Below are 13,725 nucleotides of genomic sequence, written 5' to 3' on the forward strand. Positions count from 1 at the left end.
GAGATAGCACAGGGGAAGGCCGCTTGCCTCGCACACAGCAGACCAGGCTCAACCCCTGGCAGCAGATATGGTCCCCTAACCCCCGCCAGGAACAACCCCTGAGCACGGACTTAGGAGTAAGCCCTGAGCTCCACCGGGTGTGGCCCCAAAATAACAAAAGCAAGAAACCGCATTTTTCTAGGTCACCATGCAGTGCCTCTGGGCCCCAAAAAAGTCACCCGTTTAACTGTGAATGGACCAATGTGTGCCCCCAGTGCTGGTACAGCGGCCAGGTGGCCAATGAACCCTGACAGCTCTCAGCCAGTAGGTGCCCGCTTCAGTGGCGAGGAGGGACGGGGAAAAGGGAGGAGTTTGCAGCAGATCTGGCAGGAAGGGGCCTGCCCGGACAAACGGGACTAAAAGAGATGCTCTGAGTGATCAAAGTGCAGACCCCCTACCCCCAGTCCGCCAGAGCGGAGACTCTGAACCCCAGTTCTAAAACCTCCGCCACTTCCAGGGAAGGGGGCACACCCCCCACCCCAGGCACGCGGATCTGCCCAGGTCTCGGTTTGCAGTGCGGGTCGGAAGAGGCATGAACGGCACAGACGGCACTGAAGCCTTTAGGAAGGGATGGCACTGCCCAGAGAGGGCGGACGACAGCGCTGGGGCCAAACGCCCCCCCATCTGCCCCCTCCAAACCCTTCGTTCCGTGAAGTGGGCAGACAGATCCCGGAGGAGACAAGCGGCACTAGAACCGGCAGGTCGGGCTGACCCGCCTTGGTCCCCGGCGCCCGGGGTGGTCCTGCCCGTCCCCCACCCCTGGGCCGCCGCCAGGTGCCCCGCGCACCCCGCTCAGGCTGTCCCCGACGGGTCCCCTCTCGGCCAACCACGCTGACGCAGGGAGAGGATGAGCCCCGACCTCAAACCCGTTACCCCGGAGGTTCTGGGAGCGGGGTGCTGGCCGGCCGAGCGCCCCGGGGAGTGGCCGGCCCCGCCGGGTTGAGACCCCGGGTCAGCGCCGCCCGGATCCCGGCGCCTCACCGCCGCGCGCACAACGATCCCAGTTAACGGCGCGCTCCCGCGGCGGCACACGGAGGAAGGCGCGTCCCCGCCGGGCGCGCGGGCGCGCGGGCGCGCGGGCGCGCGGGCGCGCGGGCGCGCGGCGGGACGCGACCCGGGCCTCGCAGCCCCCGCGACCGCCCCCGACCCCCGCGCGCAGAGGCGCCGCCGGGCCTCCCGACTGCCCCAAGTCGCCACTAGGCGGAATCCCAGTCCGCCCGCGGAAGGGCAGGGACCCCAACCTATCAGCGAAGGCGGTTCCGGCCGGGAGTCTGTCAGCCCAATGGGAGAGGTGGAAATTTCCAGAAAGACCAGGACCAATGGGCGCGGCCAGCGCGGCCGCGACTGGCACAGCGAGCGACCAATGGTGTTCGCAGAGGCCCACCCCGCCCTCCAATTGCAGCGCGTTGCGAGGGGAGAGGCTTTTCGGCGAGAGCCAATCCGGATGCACGAGGAGGCCGGACTGCCGGGATTACGCGCGACCGTCCAATGGGCGAGGAGTCCCGATGATGGGCTTGCCCGCCAGCCAATAGTCGAGAAGTACGGAAAATCCCTGGCCGGAGTGCGGCCAATGCGCGAGCGGGGAAGGGGCGGGACCTGGGGGTCCCGGCAGCTTCTAGTAGGTTCCAGAAGGCGGCGCGTGCGGTTGGGAACGCGGAGAGGACGGAGTCGATTCAACGGGGTTCCGGGCCGGGCGATGGAGCAGGTGAAGGGGGAGGGGCGGGCCGAGGCCCCGAGGCCGCCGGGGGGCCGACGAGGCCAGTTGCTAGCGGAGAGGGCATAGTGCCCGCTTACGCGGCCGCGGCGCGGGGCGGGGGCCGGCCCAGGACGGGGAGGCGAGGGCCGCGGCCGGCGGGAGAGGAGCGGCGGAGCGAGGCCCGGCCGCCCCGGAGCGTCGGGGGTGGCTCGGTTGCCCATCTCCTCCCGGACCAGTGAGGAGGGCCGGGGGCAGACGCCAGAGTTGGGCCTGAGTCCGGGCCGGGGGTGGGGGTGGGGGCGCCCCGGAGGCCTCTCGGGAGGTGGCCCCGGGCCGGGCCGGCGGGGCCGGGGGTGGGCGAGGGGCCGCGGGAGAGAGCGGGCGCGCCTCGGGGCGTCCGCCCGGCGGGAGGGAGAGCGGAGATTGGCCCGCAGGAAGCGGCGGCCGCCCGGGACTTGGCCACAGTTAACTTGGAGGAATGCAGGCGCGGGGAGTGGACGCGGGACGGACGCGGCGGGCGGGAGGGCGGGCGAGCCGCAGGCCCCGCGCCCGCGCCGCTCCTCTGCTCCTCTCCTCTCCTCTCCTCCCCGCTGGCTTTCGAAACGTCTTGGTTTTTCTGGGCGCGCGATCCGAGTGCGGGAGGCCCGAGCCGCCTGGAAGGTCGGTCTCTGCAGGCGGGAGGAGGAGGAGCGGGAGAACTTGTTTGCCTCGGCGCTGCCCTGGGAGGGGACCCAGTTGGACGCTGTGCGCGTGGCTTGCTGGGGTGGGGGGGGGCGGGGGGAGTAGCTTCTCGGGGCGGGGGTGGGGGGACCGCCAAGATCTTTGCTCCGGCCGGAAGTCTCGCGGGCCAGGCCAGCCTGGCCGGGAGATGCGAGATTGCGTGTAAGTGATGCCGCCGGCCCCCCGGGATGTGCTGGGCACTTCCGGGGAGGGGGGTGGCCCTCTATGAAGGTTAGGGTGGCCACAGCTATCCTGTGCTTGGGGATAGGGGATCCCCCCCCCCCCCCCGGTTTTCGGGGCGTTTTTTTTTCTCCCCATCCCTTTAGCCCTTTGTAATAGATTGCTGGGGGGCCAGGGCAGGATGATAACTTGCTTGCTCCCCCCCAAGGCCCTCCCTCTGTGATTTAATTAATCAAAGACTAAGTTGTGACATAAGACACACCTGTCCACCGGGAAGAAACCGGGCGCACATATCCTCAGCACTTGGGTCAGCCCTGTCCCGCCATGCTTATTTGCAGTCACCAGGAATCTGTCCAACAAAGTCTTTTCATGGGTGCATAACCCCCCCATCCCTGTACACTCCCGCTGCGCGCGCACACACAAACTCACTAGTGTGCCCTGGCATGGCTGAACTTACTCCGAGTCCTTTTCTTTCTGACTGACTAGTTCCCGCAAAGGTAGGGAAATGTGGGGCCAGAGTGATGGTACAGCGGGAAGCGTGTTTGCACGCAGCTGACTGGGTTCCATCCTGGCATCCCATATAGTCCCCTGAGCATTTTCTGGTATGACCCCCCCCACCCCCCAAATAAAAGGGAAGGGAATTAAGAGTGTGTTTGGCTTCTGATGTGTTTGTAAGAACTCCTGTGGAGGTGTGCCGACTCAGTCATTCTTTTCTCCTCAGGTCAACGAACTGAAGGAGAAGGGCAACAAGGCCCTGAGCGCCGGGAACATCGATGACGCGCTGCAGTGCTACTCGGAGGCCATCAAGTTAGACCCCCAGAACCACGTGCTCTACAGCAACCGCTCGGCCGCCTATGCCAAGAAGGGGGACTACCAGCGGGCCTATGAGGACGGCTGCAAGACCGTGGGCTTGAAGCCGGACTGGGGCAAGGTAAGCGGGCCTGGCCGGGCGCCTCCAGCCGGGGTGCCTCATGTACAGTGACTGTCCCCGCGAGCCAGCTCAAAGGCATCTGAAGAGTCTAAAACGGGGTCTTGGTAGTCCAGAAGGGGGTGGGGTAAGGGTGACGGGTGTTGGTCTGGAAGTTAAGCATTGCCTTGGGGGGGGTAGAGGAAGCACGGGGGTGACTCCTTGCTCGGTGATCATTTCTGGTGGTCTTAGAGATCATATGGGGTGCTGGAGATCAAACCCTGGCTTGGCGCAAGCAAGGCAAGGGCCTACCCGCTGTGCCATCCCTTTTCTCTTTTTTTGTGGGGAGGCGTAGGGCCACACCTAGCTGGAGGCCTCCAGCATGCAAAGCTGTCTTAGCCAGCGCGCGCTCCAGCTCTTAAACAGGGTTGGGACGCCGTGTGCAGCTACGTGACCAAAATTGAGTGTTACCCAAAAGTTCTTTTAAAAAATACTTAAAATGTGATATTTCACATATTTGTGATTTGTGCTGGGATTGTCTAAAAATTCCTCCAATGAAAGGGGGTCACGGGTGGGAAACTGTTCAAGGTCCCTGGCCTGTGCCAGTACAGCGGTGTGGTGTACTCCCCCTCCTTCCATTTGCATCATCCAGTGATGGCGTCATCAGGTCTATGGTATAAGTCGCTGTACGACCTGTGATTTCTGTGCCTCTGGGAAAGAAACCGCCCCAGACAGCACTTAACCGCAGGTGAATTTCGCGTCTGTGTCCCCACAAGAGTCCTGCTCCCCTCTCCTGGGCTCATCTGCCTGCAGTTCTGTTTCGGGAATCGTCAGATGGGCTGTTGTTCTGTTTTATTTTCAAGATGTACTTGTAGGAGTCACCTTAATTGTACACTCGTCTTTGTTGGTTTAAGGGCTATTCTCGAAAAGCAGCAGCTCTCGAGTTCTTAAACCGATTTGAGGAAGCCAAGCGAACCTATGAGGAGGGCTTGAAATACGAAGCGAATAACCCACAGCTCAAAGAGGGGCTGCAGAACATGGAGGCCCGCCTGGCAGGTGAGCACGGACGTGCTGGGGCCTTAACGTACTTCCTTCTTTTCACTGTTTCCTTTATTGGAGGCAGGTGGTTGGACCACAGCGAGCCGTGCTCCAGGCAGAGGTGCCTGTGCCGTCTGGTGGCATGGAGGGAGGGAGCCCTGTGGCTCTCCAGCCCTGTTGGCTTTTCAGTGGGACAGCAGGTTTCCCCTCTGACCCAGGATGTCGGGCTGCGCGGCCTGATTGCTCCAGCGGTTTCCAGTGAAGCTCTTTCCTTTGTTCCAAGCAGAAAAGAAATTCATGAACCCCTTCAACATGCCCAATCTGTACCAGAGGCTGGAGAACGATCCCAGGACAAAGCCACTGCTCGCTGATCCAACCTACCGGGAACTGGTAGAGCAGCTGCGAAACAAGCCGGCCGACCTGGGCACGTGAGTGCAGGCCTTGGGGCGGGTTTGTCTCTGGAATTGAGTAGATTGGACCTGGCCTGGACTGTCCCCTCGTGTGTGCTTTCTCGGTGCTGTGTAGGTTTGTTGGATGGCTTGTGGCTTTTATCTAAGGGTCCTGCTGGGGATAGCAGATAACCAGAGAAATCTGGAATGTTCTCTGACCCCCACGTGCTTCTGCTCTCACACCAGTGTCCTGTCAGCACAGGCCCTGCTCCCTTGTGCGCGGTGGTGTGTAGCAGGAGCTCGGGACAGAAATGAAAGTCAAGCAGGAAGAGCTGTGTCCTCAGTCTCGGTGGTGCCACTAGTGCCCGTGTCCCTCTGGCTCCCCCCCATCCCTGAGAGCAGGTGGCGAAGACACTTATTCGCCCCTCTGTCTGCGTCTCCTGTGCCTCAGTCGTGCAGTCCCGGCACGGTGCTCCCCCAGAGGGACTGAGGCCAGACCGGAAGGAGCCATTGCTGCTTTTGTGTCTCCAATAACCACTAGGAAACTTCAGGATCCCCGCATCATGACAACGCTCAGCGTGCTCCTGGGAGTGGACCTGGGCAACATGGAGGAAGAGGAAGAGGTCATGCCCCCGCCCCCGCCACCCCCGCCCAAGAAGGAGACCAAGCCCGAGCCCATGGAGGAAGATCTCCCCGAGAATAAGAAACAGGTCTCGCCCCTTGGCTGTGCTCAGGGGCCCCTCTTAGATCTGGAGTGACTGATGCTGTTGGTGGTGGTATCGGTCTTAGATTTTGGGCTACCCCAACAGTGCTCAAGGGCTCCTCCGGGTGTAGTGGGGGCAATCACGCGTGCCCGGGTGCCAAACACCCGCTCCAGCCTGTCAAAGTCCTCGACCACCCCCTGTCCCACCAACACCCCACCCTCTTTGAGTTTTGGGGTCACACCTCACGATGTTCAGGGTTACTCTTGGCTTTGCACTAAGAAATTACTCCTGGTGGAGCTCAGGGATTTGTATGTATCGGGGATTGGGTCCGGGTCAGACACGTGCAAGGCAGGTCCTGCTGGACGATCTCTCATTCTTCTCGCCTTTTTCCTCTCCTGATTTTAACTCCAGTTGTTGTGTTTTGAATTTATTTTGTTTTGGGGCCACACTTGGCAATGTTACTCCTGGTTCTGCACTCAGGAGTGACGCCTGGCAGTGCTTGGGGGACCACATGGGATGTGGGGATCCAACCCAAGGCAGCCGTGTGCAAGGCAAACACCCTGCCTGCTTTATTGCTCCAGCCCTATTTGGGTTTGGGGCTCACTCCTGGTGGGCTGAGGGAGCCACATGGGATGCAGGGGATTGAAACCCAGGTCGGCCACATGTAAGGCAAGTGCCCAGGCACTCTACTATTGCTCTGACCTTGACTTTTTGTTTTGGGGCCCTGCCAAGTTATACTTGGGGTCCAGGCCACTCAACCAGTCAGGCTGGACAGTTTGATGTTGGGGACCATTAGGATTCCACCCAGCAGTGCTGGAGTGGGGCGGCCTGTGCCCCTGACTCCGAGCTCTGCCCTGTGGTGAGTTCTTTGAGCGTTTAGTAGCCGCTGAGGTGATGATCGGTTAAATGGCACCCAGCAAGGTCCTAGGAGTCCCCCCCACCTCCGCCACGGTGCCGCAGGCGTTGCTGGGGGTCCCCATCTCGCCGTGACCCGCAAGCCTTCTGGCTCCCACAGCTCGGACCTGGGTGTCGTTGGAAGTAGTCCACTTAGCAACGCTGTCTTGCCAAGCAGGCGGCGCTGTGCCCACACAGTTTTGTTTCCCTTCTTGTAAGCGGGAGCAGCAGATTGTAGCCAGATTTAGCACCTTCCATCCCCGTGCTGGAAGGGGCCCTCCCGGGTGCGTGGGAGCGACTGCTGCGGACCCTGCCGAGCCTCCTGCAGTGGCGCCTCGGGACACGGGTGGTTGGGGGGGCGGGCTGAGATGCACTTGGGCCAAGCTGGGTCACGGGCGCTTGCCCTGTGGCCACCAGGGGCTCGCCTTCTCCGCGTTCATTCCCCACCTTCCCTTAGGCCTTGAAAGAAAAGGAGCTGGGCAACGATGCCTACAAGAAGAAGGACTTCGACGTGGCCTTGAAGCACTACGACGCGGCCCGCGAGCTGGACCCCACCAACATGACCTACCTGACCAACCAAGCAGGTGAGGGGGGCGGGCGGGGCGGGTGAGCCCCCTGGCCGTGCTGGGAGGCCGGGCTTGACTCTCCTGTCTTGGCTGTCCCGGCAGCGGTGTACTTCGAGAAGGGCGACTACGGTCAGTGCCGAGAGCTCTGCGAGAAGGCCATTGAAGTGGGCCGGGAAAACCGCGAAGACTACCGGCAGATCGCCAAGTACTGTGGCTGCGGGGATGGGGGAGGGGTGGGGGGCAGGCGGGGGCCGGGGAAGGACACTGCAGAGGGTCGCGCCGCCTGACCTGGTGGCCCATCTGCACGCGTGACTTCCGCTCTGCCTATAGCATAACCTCTTCTTCTGGTTTCTGTCAGAGCTTATGCTCGAATTGGCAACTCCTACTTCAAGGAAGAGCAGTACAAAGACGCTGTGCACTTCTACAACAAGTCTCTGGCCGAGCACCGAACCCCTGATGTGCTCAAGAAATGCCAGCAGGTTGGCAGGCAGAGGTTGAGGCGGGTGTCGGGTGCCAATGTCGGGCGGGGGGGGGACATGATGAGCAGGGATTGAATGTTCGGCCTCCGGCCCTGGATGCAGCCAGCAGCATCCTGGGGTGCCTAAGTGTGTGGCCATCGTGTGTGGCGGGAGTGCGCCTGTCGTGCTTGCCGCTGAGTCAGTGGAAGGGGGTTTCGCTGTAGCCTCGTCAGAACCACTATGCAGCGCGTTTGGCTAATTGTCACAGATGGTGCCACGCAGCGATGCAGCCATAGGGAGCTGGTCAGAAACATTCACGTTTCTTGCACGTGGAGCGTCTCTGTGCCAGGTTGCTGTGGGTACCATTTGATCTGGCCCACGAGCAACACCACGTGAAATTTGTTACAATAAAAATGAGCTCTGGGCCAGGTATGCGGCTCAGGGATGAAGCCCGTGCCTTGTGTGTGTGACGGCCTGGATCCAGTCCCAGCACCAGACACAGAATGTTAGCTCTCGCCAGCAGCGCTCTGAAAATTACTTGTGGTGGTTTAAATGAGTGATCCAAGAATTATGCGTTTTAGGCAGAGAAGATCTTGAAGGAGCAAGAGCGGCTGGCCTACATCAACCCCGACCTGGCTCTGGAGGAGAAGAACAAAGGCAATGAGTGTTTTCAGAAAGGTGCGTGTGCGCAGAGTGACCCGAGACGGGGCTGAGCACAGGAGAAATTGACTTTGGGGGCTGGGGGGTTCCTTTTTTAAGTCATTCTTTCCCTTGTCTAGGGGACTATCCCCAGGCCATGAAGCATTACACGGAAGCCATCAAACGGAATCCCAGAGATGCCAAATTATACAGCAACCGAGCTGCCTGCTACACCAAACTCCTGGAGTTCCAGTTGGCACTCAAGGTGGGCACATGGGGCCTGTGCGGGGGAGCCTGGCTGTCCGCATTTGGTCACAGGTCAAGGTGGTGCATATGGGTCTTGCTCTGGCCCGTGCTGGGGGTGCGAGTTGAATGTGTCCTCACTTCCATTATGTCTCGGAACATTTTACTTTCGGATGTTTGAAGTAATAGCTTCATTTGGGAAGCATGGGAGAGCAAAGAGAGGAACCTCAGGGACCCAGGGAGATAACACAGCCGGTAACGTGCTTTTGCCTTGCATGCGGCTGATCTAGGTTTGAGGCCTGGCATCCTACATGGGCCCTCCAAGCATCATCAGGAGTAGATTCCTAAGCACAGAGCCAGGAGAAACGCCTGGGCATCACTGGGTGTATCCTGCCCCGCCTCCCCAAAATAAAAATACTAAAGGGAGAGGGGAACCTCACAACTTGGGTTGGGATGACTCTAACGCCAGTTGAATGCTGGCGTTTATTCTGGATTTTCTTTTCTTTTTTCTTTTTCCTTTTTGTATTTTGGGTCACATCTGGCAATGCACAGGGGTTACTCCTGGCTTTGCACTCAGGAATTACTGCTGGCAGTGTTCAGGGAACATATGGGATGCTGGGAATCGAACCCAGGTTGGCTATGTGCAAGGCAAGTGCCCTACCTGCCGTACTATGGCTCCAGCCCCTCTGGGGTTGTTTTTGTTTGTTTCGAAGGAGGGTCCCACCTAGTGGTCCTCAGAGCTTACTCCTGCCTCTGCACTCTTGGTTCACTCCTGACCCGGCATCAAACCTGGGTCAGCCTCATGCAAGGCAAATGCCGTCCCTGCTGTATTCACTCTCTAGCCTTGCCCTTTTTATTTGTAAAATGGAGCTTTTTTTTTTTTCTTTTGGGGGTCACACCTGGCGATGCACAGGAATTACTCCTGGCTCCGCACTCAGGAGTTAACTCCTGGCGGTGCTCAGGGGACCATATGGGATGCTGGGAATCGAACCTGGGTCGGCCGCATGCAAGGCAAACACCCGACCTACTGTGCTATCCCTCCAGCCCGAAATGGAGCTTTCATTGCACACAGCAGACCTTGGTTTTAACTCTTAGTGCCTGTGTGGTTCCCCTGCACATTGCTAGGTATGGTCCCCATCCCCCACCAAAAAAAAAAAACCAGGAAAATGGGATCGGGGTGCTTGCCTGCACACTACTGCCACAGCTTCAGTACCCAACATCCTATATGGTTCCCTGACTATTGCCAGGGGTGGCCCCTAAACAAGTAATCTTCCTCCCCCAAAAATGTGGAAAATGTCTTGTAGCCCACATTTTTATTTTGCTTTTGGGTCATGCTTGGCAGTGCTCGGGATCTTAAGAGGGCCGGGGGCTGCCCCCAGGTGCCCACCATGCACAACATGTGTTTTATCTCTTTTATTTTTTAATTTTTGATTTTTGGGTCACACCCCGCAGTGCTCAGGATTGATTCTGCTCTCAAGAATTACTCCTGGTGGTGCATGGGAGACCATCTGGGGTGCCTGGGATCGAACCCAGGTCGACTGCATGCAAGACTAACAAACATCCTCTGCGCTGCACTATTGCCCCGGCCCAACAGAGCATGTGTTTTAGCCCCTCAGGCTGTCTGCGGCTGGGGCCCGAGCGGCTGCTTCAGCCTCTGGCCTCTTAGGGGTGGGATGGTGCCTCTGCGCAGGCTCGGTCCCCAAGCTCTCCTTTTCCCAAGTTGGAGATCTTACAGATCCTTCCAACAAAGCAGTGCCAGGCTGGGCAGAGGGGAGAGAACGTAAGGCACTTGCCTGGCCTGCAACTAACCCTGGTTCTGTCCCCCGAGCACAGAGCCAGCTATGGCCCTAAAGCCCCCCAAAAGGAAAACCCATGGTCATTTCCCACCTTTAGCGGTACATGCAGATCTTCTCGCCAGACCTGCAGAAAAGTCATTTCCCTTTAGCCCTTGATCTCGCACGGCCTCAGTTTGTATGTCCTGGGTCTGACCGCACTCTGCCTCGGGGTCCCACTTGGCCAGACTATGAGCTGTCAAGAGTGAGGCTGTTAGTTTCTCGGATGAAATTGTCCACTTTGAGACCAGAAATGTGGAGGCCCTGGGATTAAACCTCACCCCCACGTACCCCCTTGAATATTCAGGGGGGGCTCCCCCCCAAAAAAAAAGAATAAATATAAGGAAAGTTGTTTGCCTTGGGAATTTTGTTTTCCGAAGACTGTTCCGGGCTGGGAAAGGCTGTCAGTGGTCCTGGGGCTGCTCCCTGTTGGTGGAGGGACTGTGGGTGCTGGGGGTCACACCCAGCTGCTCAGTCCATTGGCTTCTCTAGCCTGAAACCAGCCCACTAAAGCACCCCAAGCACAGAGTAGTGGGAGACGGAGCTGGGCCAGTCTGAATTTGTGGGCCCCTGGCCGTGTCCTCGCTTGCTCCTACACCCCGTCACCCAGAAACCAGGATTGCCGAGCACTCGAGACCAGTGGGCCAGAGGGGGAGGCCCCCACCCCTGCCCGCTCTAACCCTCTCCTTCCTGTGCAGGACTGCGAGGAGTGCATCCAGCTGGAGCCCACCTTCAGTGAGTGTCTCCTCCCGCGCTCAGTCCTTCCACGGTCGTGGGGTGGGGGGTCTGGGTGCCTGGGCTCAGGGAGGTGACCTGGGGTTAGTGGCATCTTTGTACCGTCTACAGTCAAGGGGTACACGCGGAAAGCGGCAGCGCTGGAGGCCATGAAGGACTACTCCAAGGCCATGGACGTCTACCAGAAGGCCCTTGACCTGGACTCCAACTGCAAGGTGGGCTGCGCCGGGTCCTGAACCCCTGCTGCTGGGTGGGGGCTGCCGGCGCCCTTGAGCACTCACCCTCCCTCTGCCGGTGTAGGACGCGGCGGATGGCTACCAGCGCTGCATGATGTCCCAGTACAACCGACACGACAGCCCTGAGGACGTGAAGAGAAGGGCCATGGCCGACCCCGAGGTGCAGCAGATCATGAGTGACCCGGCCATGCGGCTCATCCTGGAGCAGATGCAGAAGGACCCCCAGGCACTCAGCGAGTACGTGGGGGGCGGGAGAGCACCTTGAAGGGAGGGGGCTGCCCCTTGCCGGTGAGTGTGTATGGTGGGCTTCTCGGAGTCTGCCGTCCTCTGCAGAGCCCCACTTGGGTTGGGGGGACCCAGGCCACTAGGCCCGTGCGGCTGTGCCCCGCTGCCCTGGCAGCCTTCGGGGCCTTCCAGGCTTTGTCTCACCTCGGCTCCCTCTCCTCCCTCTTCGCCAGACACTTGAAGAATCCTGTAATAGCACAGAAGATCCAGAAGCTGATGGACGTGGGTCTCATTGCAATTCGGTGATGACTTGCTCACCACCCCTTCCCTTCGCCCTCCCGTGGAGAGGAGCTGGGCGCACGGCGAGCAGAGGGAGAGAAGGGGAACGCAGCCACTTCTATTTATACCGGCCTGGCGGGAGCCCCGGGCCCCTGGGCGCGCATGGTCTCTGCTGCCCTCACCTCCGCGTCCCCTCCCCGCCTCGTCACCAGCTCCGCTGCTCCCCCATAGTTGGTTATTTTTTATTTGGGGCAGTGGGCCTGTCTGGGGAGGGGAGAGTGTTCTTCCCGTCCTCTGCTCCCATCTGTCCTCACATTGTTAACTCCGCGTCTCAATAAAACAAGCAAGTTGGATGCGGTTACACCTGTGTCCTTCTTCGTGTCTTTCTGGACCTGCTTAGGGATCATTCCTGGTGGGACTCCTTGGGTCAAATGTGTGTTGGGATTGAACTCCAGTCGGGTGCGTGCAAGGCAGGTTTTTGCTATCTGACCCCTTAAGGCTTCAATTAAGATTTCAACAAAAAGTTGGGGGGGAGTCAGGCTGGAGAGAGAGTGCAGCAAGCAGGCCACTTGCTTTATGGTCCTCTGATCCCTGCCAGCCCTGAACACCGGATATCCTGAAACAAGAGCTTTGGGCAAGACCACCCAGAGGCCCCCAGGCCACACCCAGCAGCACTGGTTGGGGGTGGGCTGGACACATGCCTTTCGTGCACCCTGGTCCCTGCACTATGTCCCTTGGATTTGAGGCTCTGCCATTCCCAGCTCTGCTCGGGAGTGACCCCTGGACCATGTCCACTGCTAGGGATTTGAACAGCGCCCCAGGGAATGAGCGGCCAAGGGCCTTAGTGGCGCCTATAGTGGTTTCCTTGTTCGGGGTTGGTGGCCTTGGCCACGCAGCTGTCACTAGGTGGTGCTGTCCTCCCGGGAACAGGAGGGGGACACGTGCTCCCCAGAGCCGCGGGTTCCCCTAGTGGGTGGGGCCCAGCTGCAGCCTGGATACTTCGGGCAGGGGGCAGCAGGCAGTCTCAGAGGCCTTTGAGGCAGGTTGAAGGACAGCCCCGTGTTTGTCCAAGGTCCCTTGTTGAGAGCTACTCATCCTGCTGCCTCAGCTGGCCCCAAACCAGCGTTTCCCTGGGACCCCCACCCCCTGCCTCCCTGTTCTGGGGGCACCCTGCGGGAGAAGAGTCTGTCAGCTCTGTCCTCTCCATTCGCAAACTAACTTCCACTGGCCTGCCAGGGTCCATCTGAGCGGACATTTGCCCAGTGACCTGACCACGAGGTTCACGTGGCCTGGCGGGGCCAGCTGGGGGGCTCTGAGGCAGGTGTGGGCAGGGACTAGCGATGACCCGGCCACTACACCTCTGAGTTTGGCAGGTTTGAAAATGGAGGCCTTAGTGAGGGTCAAGGCTGGAGCGATAGCACAGCGGGTAGGGCGTTTGCCTTGAACGCGGCCAACCTGGGTTTGATTCCTCTGCCCCTCTTGGAGAGCCCGGCAAGCTACCAAGAGTATCTCACCCGCACAGCAGAGCCTGGCAAGTTCCCCGTGGCATATTCAATATGCCAAAAGCAGTAACACCAAATCTCACAATGGAGACGTTACCGGTGCCCGCTGGAGCAAATCGATGAACAACAGGACAGTGCAGTGCAGTGCAGTGCAGTGGGGATCAGTGGCCACGAGGACAGAGGTTCACTGGACAGAGGTGGACATTGGCCCGGCTCTGCAGGCTTACCGTCACGCCACACCTCAGGGATGTGTTGGACCAAAGGCGGCCCCCGGCTCTAAAGCGAGGCCACGGCTCCCAGTGAACCTCACTTCCTCCAAATGAGGACTGTGGGGTGGCTTCGGGCCTCCCTCGCTTCCTGTGCTCACTGGGCGGGGGGCCCCGGGAACCCACAGCACCCTGGTAGTTTGCTTCCTGCACCCACGCCTGCCTGCCGCCTGCCCG

The 13,725-nt window shown here is 59.9% G+C and overlaps 2 protein-coding genes across 2 annotated transcripts in view; both read left to right on the forward strand.

Annotated features, from left to right (window-relative positions):
• Window positions 1-1,627: 1,627 nt before the first annotated feature.
• Window positions 1,628-12,141, forward strand: STIP1 (stress induced phosphoprotein 1). Its single transcript, XM_056131708.1, has 14 exons — window positions 1,628-1,744; window positions 3,357-3,566; window positions 4,457-4,598; window positions 4,867-5,008; window positions 5,511-5,679; window positions 7,025-7,151; window positions 7,236-7,338; window positions 7,492-7,612; window positions 8,173-8,269; window positions 8,371-8,495; window positions 11,004-11,040; window positions 11,152-11,255; window positions 11,341-11,513; window positions 11,735-12,141. Exons 1-14 carry the CDS (start codon window positions 1,736-1,738, stop codon window positions 11,805-11,807), a joined length of 1,632 nt encoding a protein of 543 aa, XP_055987683.1. The 5' UTR covers window positions 1,628-1,735; the 3' UTR covers window positions 11,808-12,141.
• Window positions 1,842-13,725, forward strand: part of NUDT22 (nudix hydrolase 22) — a 33,668-nt gene continuing 21,784 nt past the window's right edge. Inside the window, exon 1 of the mRNA XM_056131716.1 lies at window positions 1,842-1,845. The gene's annotated coding sequence lies outside the window, so the exon portion shown is untranslated. The remainder of the gene's footprint in view (window positions 1,846-13,725) is intronic.

This window comes from Sorex fumeus, unplaced genomic scaffold (genome assembly GCF_029834395.1).
Source record: "Sorex fumeus unplaced genomic scaffold, SorFum_2.1 ptg000093l, whole genome shotgun sequence".
Taxonomy (NCBI): domain Eukaryota; kingdom Metazoa; phylum Chordata; class Mammalia; order Eulipotyphla; family Soricidae; genus Sorex; species Sorex fumeus.

Excerpts from the sequence above, each read along its gene's own strand:
- STIP1 (XM_056131708.1), top strand. Across the intron at positions 8,496-11,003 it reads AGTTCCAGTTGGCACTCAAG|GACTGCGAGGAGTGCATCCA; the intron begins GTGGGCACATGG and ends CTTCCTGTGCAG. Across the intron at positions 11,514-11,734 it reads GACCCCCAGGCACTCAGCGA|ACACTTGAAGAATCCTGTAA; the intron begins GTACGTGGGGGG and ends CCTCTTCGCCAG.